The 18,756-nt window shown below is 48.4% G+C and overlaps 3 protein-coding genes across 3 annotated transcripts; 2 read left to right on the plus strand and 1 right to left on the minus strand.

Moving 5' to 3' along the window:
• The first annotated feature begins 273 nt into the window (after positions 1 to 273).
• Positions 274 to 2,042, plus strand: LOC128731858 (FMRFamide receptor-like). Its single transcript, XM_053825007.1, has one exon. It carries the CDS (start codon positions 274 to 276, stop codon positions 1,765 to 1,767), a length of 1,494 nt encoding a protein of 497 aa, XP_053680982.1. The 3' UTR covers positions 1,768 to 2,042.
• A 3,761-nt stretch (positions 2,043 to 5,803) lies between these two features.
• Positions 5,804 to 8,246, plus strand: LOC128731859 (cytochrome P450 4d2-like). The gene is made up of 4 exons (XM_053825008.1): positions 5,804 to 5,963; positions 6,725 to 7,178; positions 7,266 to 7,828; positions 7,906 to 8,246. The coding sequence occupies exons 1-4, from the start codon at positions 5,804 to 5,806 to the stop codon at positions 8,244 to 8,246; spliced, it is 1,518 nt and encodes a 505-aa protein (XP_053680983.1).
• Positions 8,247 to 9,921: 1,675 nt separating this feature from the next.
• Positions 9,922 to 11,496, minus strand: LOC128730742 (dnaJ homolog subfamily B member 14-like). The gene has a single exon (XM_053823822.1). The coding sequence runs from the start codon at positions 11,299 to 11,301 to the stop codon at positions 10,162 to 10,164; it is 1,140 nt and encodes a 379-aa protein (XP_053679797.1). The 5' UTR covers positions 11,302 to 11,496; the 3' UTR covers positions 9,922 to 10,161.
• Between the last annotated feature and the right edge of the window lie 7,260 nt (positions 11,497 to 18,756).

Raw genomic sequence — 18,756 nt, forward strand, 5'->3', positions numbered from 1 at the left:
ACACTGTGAGCCCTCCCGTGGTTGGTGTGTGAGAAAGTGCTCCCGTTTAACGCTTGAAGCAGAGGAACAAGCGAGGAATTGAAAAAAAAAACCACAGTGCGCTGAAAGTGCAGCGAAAATGGAAGCGGCTTTTGCCGCGAACAAACGAACTATCGTACCGCGAGACTTTTTGGTGCTTGCGTAAGTCAGCCTGACAGGGTGTGTGTGTGTGTGTGTGTGTTTGAAGCCTGCGGAAAGGATACCGAGTGACCCAACCGACATCCGGCGCCCAAAATGAACGCTTCGAACCTCAAATATGAGGCGCACTCGCTTCTATTCGGTGACGGCAGTGGCTACGGTGGGATGGCGTTCTCAGCGATTGCGGCAGCAGCAGCAGCAGCGTCAGAGCCATCGACGACAACGTCGACGTCGACGACGACGACATTGGATACACCTCCCTCCAACGATAGCCTGCTGACGATCGTGTCCTGCTACGACGACTACCCACAAAACGAGCTGCTGGTTGAGTTTGAGTTCTGGATCAGCGGTGTAGTGATGAATGTGGTCGCGCTAATCGGCATCCTTGGTAACATCTTCTCGATGGTGATCCTGTCGCGGCCTCAAATGCGTTCCAGCATCAACTACCTGCTGATCGGGCTGGCCCGATGTGATACGGTGCTGATCCTCACCTCGGTGCTAATCTTCGGCTTGTGTGCGATCTACCCACACACGGGCTATCTGTACTACTACCACTATCAGATCTTCCCGAAGATCTCGCTGGTCGTGTACCCGTTGGCGATGATCGCGCAGACCGCTAGTGTGTATCTGACACTGACAGTGACACTCGAACGGTACGTCGCCGTGTGTCATCCACTACGAGCGCGCGCTCTCTGCACGTATGGACGCGCCCGGTTGTACGTGGTCGGTATCCTGCTGTTCTCGATCCTGTACAACTTGCCCCGGTTCTGGGAGGTGACGCTTATCTCCTCCACACACCCGGACACCGGACTCGTCATCTACTGCGTGAAAGCGTCCGACATGCGCACGAACGAGACGTACATCAAGGTGTACATCCACTGGCTGTACATGATCTTCGTGTACTTTCTGCCGTTCAGTCTGATCTCGTTCTTCAACCTGATGATCTACCGGCAGGTGCGCCGTGCCAACAAAGAACGCCAGCGATTGTCTCGCTCCGAGAAGCGCGAGATCGGCCTCGCGACGATGCTGATCTGCGTTGTGATCGTGTTTCTGCTGTGCAACCTGCCCGCCATGATGATCAACATCGTGGAGGCGTTCTACAGCGTGATCATCGAGTACATGGTGAAGGTGTCGAACCTGCTCGTTACGATCAACTCGAGCGTCAACTTCTTCATCTACGTCATCTTTGGCGAAAAGTTTAAGCGCATCTTCCTGTTGCTTTTTTGCAAACCCCGCGGCCGTCAGTCACCGGACGACGGGCTCATCCACGACGACAGCTCGTTCTCGAACGGCGACGCAAGCAACCGGAACTCGGGTCGGTTCCAGCGTGTCGGAACCACGCGCAGCACCTCGACCAAGCTCAGCAACTGCAGCATGCGCACGATCCGCACCACGGTACGGAGCACACGAGCGCCCTCGCCCGGACCGATCGTGTACTATCCGGCTCGCGAGACTCTGCCCCGGCTCGCCCAACCGACCACGATCACGCGCAGCAACTCGATGTTCCCGGATTGGGCCCAACGGGAACCGACCTCCACCACCAACGGGGGCACCAACGGCGGCATCATGATGGCGTCGTCCGGTTTCTAGTTGGCATCGACCATCGCAGCAGCAGCAGCACTGAGGTTTCGAGCTTTAATCCGCAGTCACAAACGGATCGCAGCAGACGGCACACTTCCGGCACGGGGAACGAGAATGAACCGTGAGCCAACGACGACGGAGCGGACTGTCGGTCGCGGGGAACCGACGCGAGAGGGAGCGATATTTTTACATCCAGCTACTCCAGTCTCGTCCCACTATCCCTGCAGTACTGCTGATAATTAGTGCACTTCATTTTGCCGCCTCCGTTCGGTGCTGGAGCACCTTTTTTTCTGCGTCTTCTGTGGCTAGGTACCGCTGTTTTTCGCTCTCACTCTGTTTTACTAGGGCCCTCAACTCATCGGCCAGCTTAATTGTGATTAATGATACGCATCCGAGCAAACAGACGAGCCGTGTATTCCTCCCGCGGGTGTTTGTGAGGACGAAACCTGACCAAACGCGCGGATGCACTAATCGAATCGAGGAGGCGGCAGCTTTGGGTTTCAGATTTTTTGTTTTGTTCACTAATGAGTCAATCCCGATCTTCATCGTGAATCCATTTCTCACCGTCGGAAGCTACTCCACGCGATGTTGGGTTGGTTTCGAAAGCTGATTAGTTAGGAGAAAAGAACTTTCCGAGCTCATTCGCGATGCTCGGTTGGAGTTGATGGAGCCATTTGTTCGAATTTTAATTGCATTCTTATCACTCTAGCCCATCCCCGACCCCGATCGGATGGTATTGTTTTAAGTTAGCAAAACGAAGTGATAAGTCGATGATTCTGTTGGAAGGAGCCCGCCTGATGAATCGTAATGAGAGCGTCTTCGATCTTTTTCGCATCCAATCACGACACGAAAGTCCCTCCATTCGGGTGGTCCCGAAAGAATCGCCAAAATGCTGGGGTTTTTGCAGTTGAAGAAGATAATTCAATTCAGCGAAGGTAGCAAAGACTGTCCCAAGGCAAGCGCTCGATGCACAATCATCATCAGCCAGCCTTTAGCCTTTTCGCTTGCTCAGTTCCAGTCCAGCAGCCATTTTATACACCATTCTGCGGGGAAAGTCTACAAGGTTTTTGCAATTCGGTCGACTCGTGCTGCGAACGAGATTGTTTTGGTTTAATTTCTGTGTTCAATTCAGCCGTTTCTGTTTTCACTTTGTTTTCGCGTCCCAAGTTGCTACGGAGTCACCACGCCAAGGAGCAAGTTGAGAATTTAATCTGGCACCGGGCTCCCGACACAGCGGTGCGAGAATGATTTCGAAGCAAAAACCACGCTTTTTCCGATGTGCTTTTTTCCGAACAATCCGAGCCGAGAGCGAAAAAACAAGCGGACTAATTCAATCACAGATTGCAAACGCATTGGAACCGCAAAAGGCTGGAAACGTGGGCCTGTCCTAGGCCACGAGACTACTGTCCGATTGACTTTGAAGCGCGGCTGCTTGCATGCATTTGTTCCGGTTTAGCTCTGTAGTTACGACATCTACCTCATTAGTTTATTCAACGCCCCAGTTTCAGTGAACGTTTTCCCAGCAAGTTTGCGCATTGCGGAGTTCTTTAATTCACCACTTTTAATCCATCATTTACCGGTGACAGTTGCTACGTGGCTCGAGAGCACACGATGCGTGTGGCTGGACATTTTGCTATTTATCAATTCCCTTAAATCAGAGGCTAGCGACCACGCGTTACAGTAACAAGCATGCGATCATTCATTAGGCGGCGATACACACACGTATGTTGCGGTAGCGATAGCATGTTAGGATTACTACTGTAAATATTGTTAAATTATGTACATAGCGAATTCTTCTTCGGCACACAAAACAGGTGCATCAAATGAGAAATGAAAGAGAAAAAAAAGCTAATCTTAAGGTCCAGATATGGGCAACGGGAGCACTGTGTTACAACACTAGCTCTGTCTTATTGTTCGATCGCGGAAATGCGTAAGGAAATGAAAAACACACAAGCGAAAAGACCAAAATCAAAAAAAAAACTTAGGCAAGTAAACCAACGCATGTTAGGGAAAGTAAATCAAAATGAAAATTCGACAAAGAAAACCGAGAACGGTATGTGAAACGATAAGCGCAACAAAAAATCAAACAATCTACGAGAATAAGGACGACGAATATAAAATCCTTTCTGCGGTAACTATTGCTGTTGCTTTATGAAATGTTTAAAAAAAGCAGTTAGCTAGGTAGGCTATGGACACCCCGGAAAAGGTGTGTGCGTGTGTGAGTGAGTGTATATAAAGTGAATGTAAAAAAGCAGTACACCGATATAGGATCACGTACGTATTTATTTGAAACGCGACAAGAAAATTAAAGCTCAAACGAAATGAAATGAAGCATGATGTCCCTCAACAGTGACACGTAAACGTTTAATTTTCGACACTACTGATCTACTTGCGATCGCACTATACTATCAAATAAAAAACTCTCTACGGAAATGACTTCCGACAGAAGAAAAACGAATCAAAGCATTGTACGCCGCTTTTGCTCAGATTGAGAAATCATTTCGAGTGCCGATACAACACGATTCCAATGAAATCACCACTCGACAGAGCACCATCATTAATTGCTGCTGAAAAGGGGACCCTTTTCTCAAAACGTTTACGTCTGAGACTTTGGACCTGCTTCAGCGCCGCTGATTAATTACAACTGCAATGCCCCATGCAATTCTCCATCCCGAAATCAGCCACCGTGTTCAAATAATAGAGCGTCCCGTCCGAATTCGCCGTAACTTTTGTGTTCCGCTCTCGCTTCACGAAAGGAAGTGAACTTCCATCGAGTTCGTGAAGCGTAGCTGATTGAATGAGTTACCTGTAAATGGAAATTACTTCTTCGGAAGTTCGCAACCAGCATGGACGCTCGACAGATACTTTCCACTTTCATGCGGGATGTTCGCCTTCACTACGGTGGGAAGGAAATTGCTTAGGGGGCAACAGAATTGTAGTTTGAGTGCAGTTCTACCACCGTCCCGTCGCATTCGTGTTGACCAAAGTCTGTCCTGTATATTTTTCATTCCGAACACCGTTTCAACTTCTAGTGCCCGAGATAACCCCTGACCATGCTGCTCAAGGTAACTGCGGAGAAAGTTGTAAATAGATTCTACGCCCTCCGTATGTGCCTCCCCTGGATGCGTTGATGGCTGGGGGGAAAGTTTTCAAAACGAATCGATCGCATAAATGAATCATTAATGAGTTACACGAATAGGGGCGGGGGACCTTGGGAGCGAACACTTTAAAAAAATCCTGTGTGTGAGTTGTAAACAAGCATTCGTTTTTATCGTTTTGCCGCACACGTCGATGGGCTTAGTGGGCATACTAATTGTGAACCGGAATCCTTTAAATACTTCGTCGACACTAATGCCACAAACAACAGAGGAAATGCTTTTATTTACCATTAATCCGCGTGTAGTTTCGACTCCATTATTCGTTACTGGTCGCAAATGAAAATATTCTAGCTACATGCTGTTAGTACCAATGTACTTGCTGCTAGCCGTACGCGTATAATCGATGTGGCCCATATTCCAATACCCTGTACTGGCAACTCCATCACTAGATAATGGCTCTTTTGCCAGCAAGAGATTACGTTTCAATGACCGCCGTTTAGTTTCGCGTACGAGAAATATAATCGCACCTGTACACGTACACGCAAAACCCAAAAAATAAATAAATCGGGGAAGAGATAACACTGACCCACCTTGGGGGGTACTGCTGTTCGCTGTTGATGAGAATGATGATGCGAGATTGTCACAACTACGACAGTACAGGAAATTATCGTAATCCAGTGTTTTGCTAAATTTACAACCCAAAATTCACCAACACCGTCAATGATAAGCACGGCGTTTACCTTTCCGCTGGGGGAGGGGACACAGGTGGGTACAGGGAAACGGTGTCCGCAATTGACCGGCTTTTAATTGATAAGATTCGATAATCGGTACAACACAAAAACAATGCTCATGCCTGCCGAACCGGTTAGTTGTGTACAAAGTGTAGCCTGGGCAGCAAGAACCCGGAAGAAGTCGTTCCCAAACTCCCGAAGCCGATCCAAATCGCTATGATTCTGCAAGCCTTCATCATAGCGGCCGTCGTGTACGTGCTGATCACTCACATGATCGAGCGCAAGAAGCTGCAGAAGATGAACAAACATTTCCAGGGACCGAAGCCGCTGCCGGTGATCGGTAATCTGCTCGAGTTTGCCTTCAAAGATATCCCTGGTAAGTTGGATCGGGTGTGTATGACCCTGAGTGAGATGTCCTATTGAGGGAAAAGCCAGATTTAAATCATATGAGCCTCACCGGGATGACTGACAGTGTATTTCTAGTTTAACAAAATGATCCCAGTAAACTGAAGATATCAAACATGGATCTATAGGTATTTGAAAACAATCAGGCTATTTATAGCGACACGCGGCCTGAGATCTTTTTCTTCATTTTTGATCGATGAAAGGAATATAGAAAGCAGAAACACAAAGCTCTCTACACTACAGTCTGAGGATTAACCACTCTATTTACTTCTGTTCAACGAAAAAAAAATGTATAGTCGCCTCTGTACGCTAAGTTCAATGATTCCCGCCTACTAGAAGTGTGTAAATTTCCTAGAGATCTTATAATGATGTACTTTTTAAGAAACCGCTAGGAACTGAGATTTCGAACACAAAAAACGGCCTCATCGCCCAACCCAAAAGGGGACGTGCATAATCTGAAGTTAACCTTTACTCGTTCCTAGTTTCGACTACCAAATTTTGCTCCGTCACGTATGTTATCGGGCGCAAGGGAAATGTGTACAGTTCCCTGACGTACGACCTCTACTCCATAGGGGACCTTCTCTTATCGGCTACGGTTAGCACAAGAAAGTCGTACGAATTTATCAGACAGGGAGAGAAAGGGCAAAGGTATCCGTGCGCCCAACGGAGGTGGGTGCGGATTAAATGAGGTCGAAAATAACGCATCCAATTTTTGATTGTGCCTGCATGTAGGTATTTTCGAGCGCGTTGTCGAACTGCACAAAGAGCATGGACAGGACTATATGATGTGGTCACTGTTTAACTGGACGATCATCATGATGACCAGCCGGAAGAACGTCGAGAAGGTGCTGCTCGCCAAACAGACGCAGAAAGCGCTCTTGTACCAGTTCATCGAACCTTGGCTCGGTACCGGTCTGCTGATCGCGAGTGGTGAGAAGTGGTTCCAGCGGCGCAAGATCATCACACCGACGTTCCACTTCAAGATCCTGGAGCAGTTTGCGCGCGTCTTCAACAAGGAATCGGACATCATGGTGCAGCAGCTACGGAAGCACGTGGGCGGCAAAGAGTTCGACATCTACGACTACGTGACATTGATGGCTCTCGACAGCATCTGCGAGACCTCGATGGGTACGTCAGTGAACGCGCAGCACAACCCCAACAATCAGTATGTGCAGAATGTCAAGCGGTAGGTAGCGAACGAGAGTTCACCAACAGATCAGTGATCAATCGTGGGTTCCACGTCCTATTAATCTTTTTTACTGATTATCTACAGAATGGCAATGCTGGTGTTACTGCGAACCATCAGCATCGTGGGTCCCTATCCGACACTCTACAACATCTTCCATCCAAATGCCTGGGAGCAACGACGGGTCGTCAAACAGCTGCATGACTTCACGGACAACGTGATCCGTAGCCGACGCGCACAGCTGGCCAAAGAGAAGGCCGAAAACGTGGAGTTCGACTTGAACGAAGAGAACCTGTACTCGAAGCGTAAGCTCACCTTCTTGGATCTACTGCTCAATGTGTCCGTCGAGGGCAAACCGCTCAGTAACTTGGACATTCGCGAGGAAGTGGACACGTTCATGTTCGAGGGCCACGACACGACCACCAGCGGTATATCGTTTACGATCTACGAGCTCGCCCGGAACCAGGATGTGCAGCAGCGCGTGTACGAGGAGATCGTTTCCGTGCTCGGCAAGGACCATAAGACGGCTGAGCTGACGTACCAGAATCTGCAGGAGTTCAAGTACCTCGATCTCGTGGTGAAGGAGGGCCTACGCATGTACCCGCCGGTTGGCATCATCGGTCGAGAAGTGGTCGAAGATCTCGAGCTCAGTAAGTGCCGGCGAGCCGTGACTGCGGTTGTGGAGAAAATCGTGAGCAATCAATGCGACCATTCCTTTCGCTTTCAGATGGAACCATCGTACCGGCCGGACAGAACATTCTCGTGCCGATCTACGTGATCCACCGTAATCCGGAGATCTATCCGAACCCGAACAAGTTCGATCCGACGCGCTTCTCGGAAGACGCCGAATCCAAGCGAGGTCCTTTCGACTATCTACCCTTCAGTATCGGTGCGCGTAACTGCATCGGCCAGCGGTACGCGCTAATGGAGCTGAAGGTCAGTCTGATCAAGCTTATCGCCAACTATCGCATCCTGCCGGGTGAATCGCTCGGCAACCTGCGCATCAAGACTGACCTGGTGTTGCGTCCCGATATCGGCATCCCTGTCAAAATAGAGCTCCGCGAGTGACAGCAAGTGGCTAGTGCGAAAGCTGGGAATAAAAGGCACGACGGAGGGGTATAGGGTTTGTACATGTATCCTTAATTTTTGTGTGTAATAAAACAATGAATAAAACTAATGCTAATCAAACTGGTGATCGAGCGTGAAGAAGTCAACCGTTCTGAAACGAACCAGCTTCTGCGGAGGTGTAAAACTGAAGCGTAATCCATCAACACACGCGCCTCGTCAGGATTCGCCGATATTCCCAAAACACCGAGGACGACAAAGTTCGTCAAATCGTACAACAATATCGAAACCCACAGCGAACGACTGCACAAGAGAGCCGCCGGCATCCTTGAGGCATGATGATTGATTATCGTTTTATATCAATTATGGGCCTGGCTTTTCGGACAACCCAGCGCCGATTCCCTCCGACGCGTCCGATGACGATATGTCTCTCTGCTGTTTGCCCGCCGGATCCAATCAATAAAAATGATTAATAAATTTAATGTCCCAGAGCCGCGTGTCGCGTGGCAACACCACCACACGGTGGCTGCGCTTGCTCGACGGATTTCTCCGAAATAATTGATGCATTCGATGGAACTGGTGTGGAAAAAGGTTCGAGCGAATGTTCCGCAGATGCCAGTGCGGCATTCAATAAGCGAAATGAACGGCGACACTTCGGCATTGTTGCGTTCCGTGGGCCTTCTGGGGACAATCAATCCGATTGACCGTAAAGTACGTGAAAGTACGGATCTGCGGGGCTGTGGAGTGAAAAATTAATTAGCTCCAGCATTAACGTAATTATCGCGCAACGGAAGGCAGCCTCGTAAGCGGGTTCCGCGGGTGCACTCCACAGGATCATAAATTAATACACATCGTGCTCCGGATCGAACGGACCCGGTTGTTGTTAGGGAAACGCGCTCATTCCGAAGGAGCAATAAATTACCTTCACAGTAAACATTTCAAATGGACAACCCCGAGAAGCCAATCAGCCACGTTTCATCTTCTCAAGAACCCGACTCATGCATGCCGGATCTGGCTATATGTTTAGCTACGACCACCGTTTTGTGGTGCGGTTTGTTCGAGTTGCTTTTATTTTCTTTTTATGCACACCCGCCACCAGCGGGACATACGTGAACGGCGTGACCGCGATTCATCATTTCTGCTGATCCAAGCCGTATACTAAACGACGGAAAATTGGAAGATACACATCGCACGGTCGCGATGGGGAGCATCATAAAAATGATAACCTATTAAAACGAGCCAACTATCGAGGAAGCGGGAGCGAAATTTGAACGACGAAACGACACCGTTAGGATGGAGTTGATTTATTTAAAGACCAACCAAAGGGGACGGGATCTATTCTCATAAAAGGGTTTCGTCATCAAATGAGTTGCCCTGTCGGTAGAGGGATAAATGATGTTCTTCATAGATAGCCTCATTTCGGGACAAAGAAGTCGCGTTTAGTTGCATTACTGTACTTTAACTACAATCCAGCGAACAAAAAGAAATTATCTCGATTGTAACTACTGTTTTTGGGTAGGATTGGCCCTAATACACGGATACGAATGTATGTAGCGAGTTTGCTTGCAACGAGAAGCAACATTTACGAGTGATTAGAAATGACTGTTTTATGTGTGTTGCTTCTAATCCATCATATCTACAGCGAATATAAAACGTTGCATCTACACCACAATTTTGAATTAATATATTAAAACACATTTATTGCACTCAACAAAATATACCGCTCTAAAATATCCCTACCAGTAACAGTTATCAATACAAGATTTTCCCCTAAACAGCGATTAATTTTAGCGAGAAATGGAACTAGAGCAGATCAAACGAAGAAACGTAAAGGCAAAACTGCGAAGATGACTCGGGTAATGTCTGTGAATGTTCGATCGTCCACTCGCGCGATGGCTTCTCGCCGGAATTTTTGGTCTTAGTACTGCTCGACACCCCTACCCAACCGATACAGGGCATCGCAAGAAGGCATTTTTAGCTGTTGCGCCTGCTGGAACTGAGCCCGACTGCCAAAGCTCTTCGCCCGACCGATCATGCCGTCTCGATACGCTCGCTCGTTGCTGCACGATCGCTTCATATACGTCACGTATTCCTCCTCAACCGAATGCTCGAGCCGGCCCAGTGAACCCTGATATTCGCTCTGGAAATTTTTCTTCACGTAGTACGGTATATGCAGGTTAAGTGTGCGCCGTTCGACCGAAAATTTGCCGGTCTGTTGCAGGCTGTACAGCGGATCAGATGCAAAGAACGTCGACAGCATCGAGACGACGATGAAGCATAGAATTAAGCCAAAGATCAGACTCGGCTGGCTACCGCTGTTGTCGCCGTACTGGGAACGGCCGGTGCGAGCCCGATAGTAGTTATGCTGATGCTGCTGCGGGAACCCACCACCAAAGAACGCGTTGAACAGGTCCGTTGGATCCATGCCCGAATCGAAGCCGGACTGGAAGGTGAACCCATTCTGGCCGTAGGTGTATCCGCCGTTCGGCGTACGTGTCCTGCCTCCGGACGACCCATTACCTGTCGTGCGGTACAGATCGTACGCCTTTCGCTTTTGTGGATCGGTCAACGTCTCTACGGCACTACCGAGCGACTTGAACGCCTCCATCGCTCCAGGGGCTTTGTTCTTGTCCGGGTGCAGCTGCAGCGCGTGCTTTTTGTAGCATTTTTTAATCTCCGAATCGGTGGCTTCTTTCGTGACTCCCAGCACCTCGTAGAAGTCCTTGCACTTCTGGATGCGCTTCACCGCGTCCGCCTGATCCTGAGTGTAGTCGACGTTAAGCTTCGGTTCGGTCGGTTTTTCTTCCTCACGATGGACTGGACGTCTCCGGGCGGAGGATGCACCATTTGCCGATGCTCCCGAGTTGGCAGTGCTACCAGTTTTGGTCCCTTCCGTTCCAGCTGTTTTGACCCGCTTGAGGAGCTCTTCTGCCTGCGCCAGAGGGAACAAGTTTTGTGACTTTTTCAGCAACTTTTCCGCCTTTGCGATGTTGCCCGCTTTCAACGCGGCCGCTGCGAGCTCGATGCACCTTTTCGCTTCATCCTTGTTGACCTCCATGGTTGCGACTGTGCACTCAATAAGGACAACACGGGGATCCTATCAGCTGCCTGGTGTGATTGATTTTGGTACGCACGCAAGCCACAAGTCAAAAACCTACGACCAATGCCAAACGTGACCGTTCTACGGTGATACACGTGTCCTTAAGCCAGTAAATCCATTCATCGACGTTCGTCACATGTAAGCAGAGCGCAGTGAGGACACGGACAGCAAAAAATCGATAACAATTACATCAGTTACAAGTGGGGAGACAAAACTATTTCGTCATTCAGCAGACCATTAATGGACCCGATCACGTGGGCAAATCTTTTCCTTGCTGCTTGGCCCACGGTCAGAGCCAAAAGCGGTGCAACGTTGACACAGTAAAATATCTTTTTACAATAAATACTGCGTATTTTACTTCCACTCACTGCAGTTAAAATACTTATACACCCCTAATAAAAGCACTTCTGTTCGATTAATAGATGTCAAAAGTAAACAAGGAGATTTTACTTCACGTCAACGGGCTCGTTTAGTTTATACGCTCAAGATTCAATACTTTGCAGCAACATCTTGGTAAATATACCCTGTTGCAAGAGCTATAGTAGCACTATGGTTTCGGAAGGTCATTTTGTTTCCAAATTAAATTTTGTTATGTTTCACAGCGAAATAATACATTATAAAACAGGAAAAAAAATAAAGCAATGCCATGAGACATCCGTAACATTTTTTTATGTGATAAAAATCAAAATTTTCAACAACTTAACGCATATTTTACTTATCTATTACAGAAATCGTGCACTATTTAATTTCTAAAAGCAATACATGCTATAAATTCGACATGTATCAATATAAAATGAAAATTTTAAAATGATCACGTACTTTTGCACGCTTGAGTAGCGCAAAGATTGTTGTACTGATTTTATTAAATTGGTGGTTCTTTTTTTAAAAACATAACGTCTGTATGCCGAATGAACATATACTGCAGAACTGTAATCAAATCATCTTCCAATAAATTATATAATGCCAAACATGAAACCGTGAAAGTGGATACTTCCTCTCCTCGCTATTCGGTAACAATTTATTTTTAATTAATTAGGGACGGCTAGGCCGTATTTCTAGACTGAAAGGCATTTCCTCCCAACAGCCGCTGTGAGCCTTATCCCGGGCTGACTCGGTTAGTTAGAATTAACTTCCATTAGGAAAATACCATAAACAAAAATCATATCAATACAAACTAATAGGAACACGACACAAATCATCAAAGCACATAACAAACTAAAAGTTCGGTTTGAATTCGTCATTCGCTTTTAAGTGAACCCAATAAAAATCGGCTACTCCTGAACGCGATGATTCGCACCGCTCGGTACATGTGCACCGAACAATCATCAATTGTACCCCAATGATTGTTAGCACAGCAAAGGAGCGTGCGAGAACGAAACAGGAAGGACAAAAATCGTGATTGTTTCTCTCATTCTCGCTCATTCGCGATGCATTTCGGCGGCTCATTCGCTGCATGCTTCTCTTCCACTTGCCTCAGCTGTTGAGCATGCGTCCTTCTTTCGCACGCGCTCTGTCACTCGCAGTCCTTCTCTTTCACTCTCTCACTCGTACTCTCGTTCTTTCGCATGCTTGTAATTTCCCCTCCCGTTAGACACGCACCAAAAACGAGACGGAGAGGCGAATTCAATGGCAGCTCGGTACAGCTGCACCGAACCGAGTGGTGGCCAATCAGCTGTTCCAAGTACACTTGTACCGAACGCACCAGAGCGCACGCTGCCTGACTCACCCGGGTCTCCCATTCCCTTGTGGATGGAAACAAAAAACCAGCTCTCCGTTCTCTTTCTTCCCCTTCTTTGTGGAGTCATTCGCATCGAACGGGTGCGTTAAGCTGCGGTTGCCTACTTTGACCCACGTTCGTTCGTTCGTTCGTTCGTTCATCTGTTTCCACATGATTTTTCCTCGTTCCATCATTTGCTTCCAACACACGTCCACAACCGGCAACGATGGTACGCATCCGGTGGGGGAGGTTCGCTCAAATCATCTTGTTGCGTTTGCTTGAACACGCGAGCTAGATAAATAGAATTTCTACTGAAATCTCATCCCACACAAAACCGCCACCCTGCGATCAACGTTTATACTCGCGTGTCCAACACCCAGCTGCCCTTTTCCAACAGTGGTTTACGCGTTATCAACACTTTTTTCAGGCCCCAGCCAGCTAGCTAAGCAAACGCGTCTCACAAACCCCTGCCAAGGGTGAAAACACGCAATCCGTCCTGAGACAAAGAACGAGCGGTGGCGCTGTACAGAGCAGAGCAAAAAAAAAACAGCGACTTCTGGAGAAACGAGCAGAAAGATTCTGCCGTCGGGGAGAGAGAAACCGTGATTCAGCTGATTTTGTGTGCCCTGAACCTTCTCTTGTCCTTCCCTTCCCCCCCCCCCGCAACCGACCCCACCTCACTAGCTATTCGCAATTCCCAGCCAGCCTTGGAAAATTCCCTTCATTAGCCTCCAGCGCGAACCGGATTGCAGCCACCCAAGGAATAGGTCATACTGTCACGATGCTGCTTGTGTGCGTGTGTGTGCTTTTTGTATGATCGCTCCATCGTCCCGCTTTTTGCCGTTTTGAAGCACCAACTTAAAGCAAAGCACCACCACCCCGGAAGCATGTTGATGACGGTGACGGCGGCGGCTTAGAAAAGATGACGCAAACCGACCGTCCGAGTGGCTTAATGGGCTATCTCCGGCTTCTATTGACTTATTTTTGCATTCATCCCCTACCAACTCGCCACAACCCGATGAGTTTGCGCAACCTGAGCGATGCCACCGAGGGTTTGTTTGTCTCCCTTCGGGCTACTTGAGGCTCTGGTGTGGTCAAATACAGCCCATTTATGTGCTTCCCTTTACGAGCAAGCATAGTACCGTGTCCTCTTCGTTTCGTTACAACTTTGGTCTTTAGTTTGGGTTTGAAAACATGTCATGATTTTGCTGGAATGGAATAGTTTTCATTCCGCTAAAAGCAGCTTCCTTTAACCTCACTCATTGATAAACGTGTAAAAAAGAATTGCAATAACTTCCAATCTCAGCTCTTGTGGATCCCTTTTTTTCCTTCCAAAGCATATAATTCACCAACATACAGCCTTATGCAGCGGCTTATGCTGCATCGAAACCCCACCACGACCACGAGAGTGGGTGGTAGCACAAAAGGGCGCAACAGCTTCGATCCTCTGGACTTTGATCGTTGCTAGCCCTTTATCACGAGCGACTCTGCGCTCCGGTTCCGTCCATACGTTCGGACTTTGTGTGTCGTGAACGCGAACCAAAAATTAACGTCAAACACCTCTCTTTCTCGCTCACTCTCTCGTTGTTTGTCTCGTCAGCTGCTCACTAACCACCCTTTTGCCAGTAAATTGAGGTCAACTTCCTCCCGCCTCAGATCGATTCTGGGGTGTGTTTTAGACGCACCAAATTGCGTCCAAGTGGCCAATCGGTAAGCCATACGCAAAGCCCTTCGACGCGACTAAACAAATTGACCCTGGGACACACTCGAGAACAACGATGGCGCACGGAGTGAACGCACAGTGAATTAATACCAACCTAACGCATGGTTGGAAGATGCCAAATCGAGGGCATACAGGTTGAGTGGGCCCAACGCGACACAATGCTAATTATGATGCGTTCTAATTATACCAGTGCGCAAAACTAGGCCAAGCTATTATTGATAAAGCATGTTTTGATAGTTTCGAGCGAAGGAGAGAAGTTTCAATCGAAGCAAAACAATCACATCCGGGAAGATAAATTTATCCCGTACTTTTCAGACGTTCGACTAAGAATTCGTTCGTTTATGCAGCTGGCTGGTACAAAGGACCACGTTACACAACACGTGCCACCCCAGGCCAGGCCCACATTTTCTACCCACAAAGAGGCGGTTCCAGGTGATGCAACACCGGTAACATGGCAGCCCCCGCACCAGCAGGATCCTATTTTGTAACGGATGTGGAGCTGAAGCAGCCGTCCAAAAAACACTGCCGGCTTTGGAAGGTTATTCTCCTCGCGCACCGGTTGTCGACAAGTCGAAGGTGTGTGTGTGTTTGTGTGTGTATCTTTTTGCCAGTTCGAGTCGGAAACACACCACCCACCAAGGACCAAACCAAGGACGAGAGAAGGAGACTGACATAACTGGCTGGTCCTGTTATCCCTGGTCGCCCACGCGACCATCCCGATAAGGATGCGTGTGGGTGTGTGGCAAGATGTTACTAAACTGCCAGTTTCATTGCCGCGATTATTATTATCTAATACGCATAATGGCGCACCCCACCGTAGGGAGTACCTTGCTTCACAAATAGGCAGGTACTTTTGTGGGCTTGGTACGGGCAAATGAAATTTTAAATGGACGTTTATAAATAGCCAAACGTTCCATTTCCTGCCGTTTTTAGGGCGTACTTTTTTTGTCTTCAATAGATTGCGCAATCAATTCACCTGAATGCATAATGTGCATAACTTTATTTAAATTTCAAGAACAATACAAGAAAACCTGAAGCCCCACACCTTTGGGGAACTATTTTTACCCACATTCTGTTGCTACAAAAAATCCAGTGGAGTCTTGTAACAGTTGAATAATCAGCACCGGTCAAGAATTTGGAATGAAACTGAATTACGGAAGAGTTTTCCTTTTAGTTGTGTACTGCAAATTTAGTGTGGTTACGAAGAGCAAACTTCTTTGATATCAAGTTCTTTGTAGTTGTTTTTTAAAACCACACAGAAAATATCATCACACAGGCTTTTCCATCCAACTGGAAATCCTTCACGATCAACTTTCAACGGGCGTACCCTTCTGATGCAATCGTTCATTCTACATACAAAATGCAACCGGTTCCATGGCCGCACAAAGGCGTAAGCAACAAAACCAACAGGGATCGTTGAACGGATCCCGACCCCGAGACCGTTTTTCTTTGTCCTTGGGTCGAGCCTGCGATCTCTGTTGGGGAAGCCAGACGGATTTCTCCATTTGCCCCCTTTTTACTGCTCAAATAGCACAGGAAAACATCGAAAAGAAAAGAAAAAGAAAGGCTTCTAGTTCCACGAATCGATGGGATAACAAACGCGCGATTGCTCTTTGTCTTCTGGCGGTGAATGTGCCGCTCATGTTTCAGCCGAGTCTGGTTGCGTCTAGTGAAGGTGGTTTTGCCTGGTTCCTTTTACGATCTCCCGCCCAGCCCAAGAGCAAGCTGGATGGAGCGATCGCGATCGTTCGCGAATATATTTGGTGAAACGGAATGCTTTAATATGATTTGCAAAGCGATCCCGCGGTTCGTCAGGGGTTAAGAGCTCTTTTCCATTTCTTTTTTTCTCCCGCTATTGCTTTGGTAGGTCACGGAACCACCCCCTAGATCATGTACACCCTCTTTCGCACGACGATACCACGCGGTATGATGATAATGTTGATGATGATGATGATGATGACGGTGCTGCTGACGGTACGTTCGTTCTCGGTCCAGAGCGCGCAGCTGAGCAGCTCCAAACAGCGACCGGGAAGTGGCGTAGAAGCGAGCGAAACAACACGAATGTGATGCAAGTGTACACATGCGCGCATTGTGTGCACACAATCTCTCGCTCTCGCTAGATGTGTGTTGTGCTCGCCAAACAAACAGTGCATACACAACACACGCAATTGCTCTCTCAATCGCTCGCTCTCTGTCAAAAGAGAACGAGAGAGAGTGGTTTCGATTGCTCGCTCGCAAACTCGCGGTAGTTCTGGGTGCTGCGTCAGAGCCAGCGTGGACGGGACAACAGTCGTTCGTCTCGCATCCGCCGCGGAACGGACACGGAACACACGGCTCGCGCAAGCACGCAGTGTCGAGTGACGGGTTCGAGAGTGTACGCGAAAGGAAGAAGACGAGTCCAGGGAAAGGAAGCAATCCTCCCATCCATCCATCCAAAACGAGGCCCGCGCGTGTGTCTCTCTGTCGCGCTTGTGTGTGGTGAGTGTTTTTTTTTTCTGCATCTCGCTCTCGCATCCACCCATCCACTAAACCCCCATTGCGGGTGGTTACACCGCGAGCAGCGTGTATTGTGCGTGAAAGAAAAAAGAAAAACGGTTAGCTGTGTTCTGTGCGTGTCCAAAAAATTTCCACCGTGCGCGCGTGCAGTGAAGAAAGTGCGTCTGTGTGATGACGCAGTTGTGGAGAGAAAAGGGACTGCTTTTTATTTACACGACCTGCGAGGCGAAGGTTCTTTGTGAGGCAGCTAGTTTTTTCTTTCCACAGCGTGCGGTACACGATGGCTATTGTTGCTTCCGTACTGTCATAACAACGACAACTCGGGAGACAAGCAAAAAACCATGGCTTGCTGGGACGATGTCAGCTTTGCTGCACGCAACAGTGCATTTTGCAACCCTTATGCGGCGATCGAACCCTTGTGATCGAACCGAGTCTGGGGGTCGCCCTTTTCAGGACGCAAATTGCACCCTTATTCAGGCTCCAAGACGCTGGTTCCATTTTTCGATCACAAATTTGTGGATGCATTTTTTTTGTTCATCTCTCGAATTTGTTCACCCCCAAATATGTGCGCTCCTATTGCAACATACACTCTCCCTCTCTCTCTCTCTCTTCCTTAGAAGGGGATTCGAAGTGTCCACGGGATAAGGAGCCGCCGTTTTTCGCGTTCTCGTAAATCGCGTTCCGATCTGTCATACTCTCACTCTTTCGGCTGGCAATTTTTCGGCTCTTTCACACCGACCGCCCAGCCCAGACCGTTTGGTCAGCTGCTGTCGCTCCTGCTGCTGGTGCTGGTGCTGGTGCTTGGATAGGTGTTGAAAAACATCTGCTTTTCGAACTCGAAAGCTCCCCCGACCGCCCGTGTTCACTTCTTCCACGTCTAAACACCTAAACATGCTCGCCCAGCAACCCGAGCGGGGAAAAACAACAACAAATCGTCGACCTGCGTTCTCTCGGCGAGGGTCCCACCAAAGAGGCCTCGCGCTCATGTCACTTTTCTCCCGTACCGTGTGTTTTGTCTCCCCCTTTCTCGAGAGAGAGAGAGCCTATTTTCCGCCCTTCGCAAGGGGAATTTAGTTGAAAGACGCACGTCAATTACAGCAACACTGGGCACTGGGTTTGAAGGAACACCGTTTCTCTCGCAAGGGAACTACGGGAACACGCAAGGATAATCGTCAAAATGAGTCACACGTGCGTATGTGTGCGTCCGTGGTTTGAACGGTGAAAAGTGCAAACGGAAGTGTGTCAAATGCCATTTGGATCGTAAAATGAATCCCACCACACACGAGGAGTTGTTCGAGAGTCATAAAATACGTCACACGACAGCTAAACCTCGGGGTCATCAATCCATCCATCCATCCATCTATCCGACCATTTGCAAGCGGCATGCACGTAAGAGCAGGACAGAGTGCACCCGCGAGTGAGCGAGAAGGCATGCAAACGATTTTCGATCCGTCAGCCCAGCTTCCCCTGTTGATAT

The sequence above is a fragment of the Anopheles nili genome, chromosome 2, assembly GCF_943737925.1.
Source record: "Anopheles nili chromosome 2, idAnoNiliSN_F5_01, whole genome shotgun sequence".
Taxonomy (NCBI): domain Eukaryota; kingdom Metazoa; phylum Arthropoda; class Insecta; order Diptera; family Culicidae; genus Anopheles; species Anopheles nili.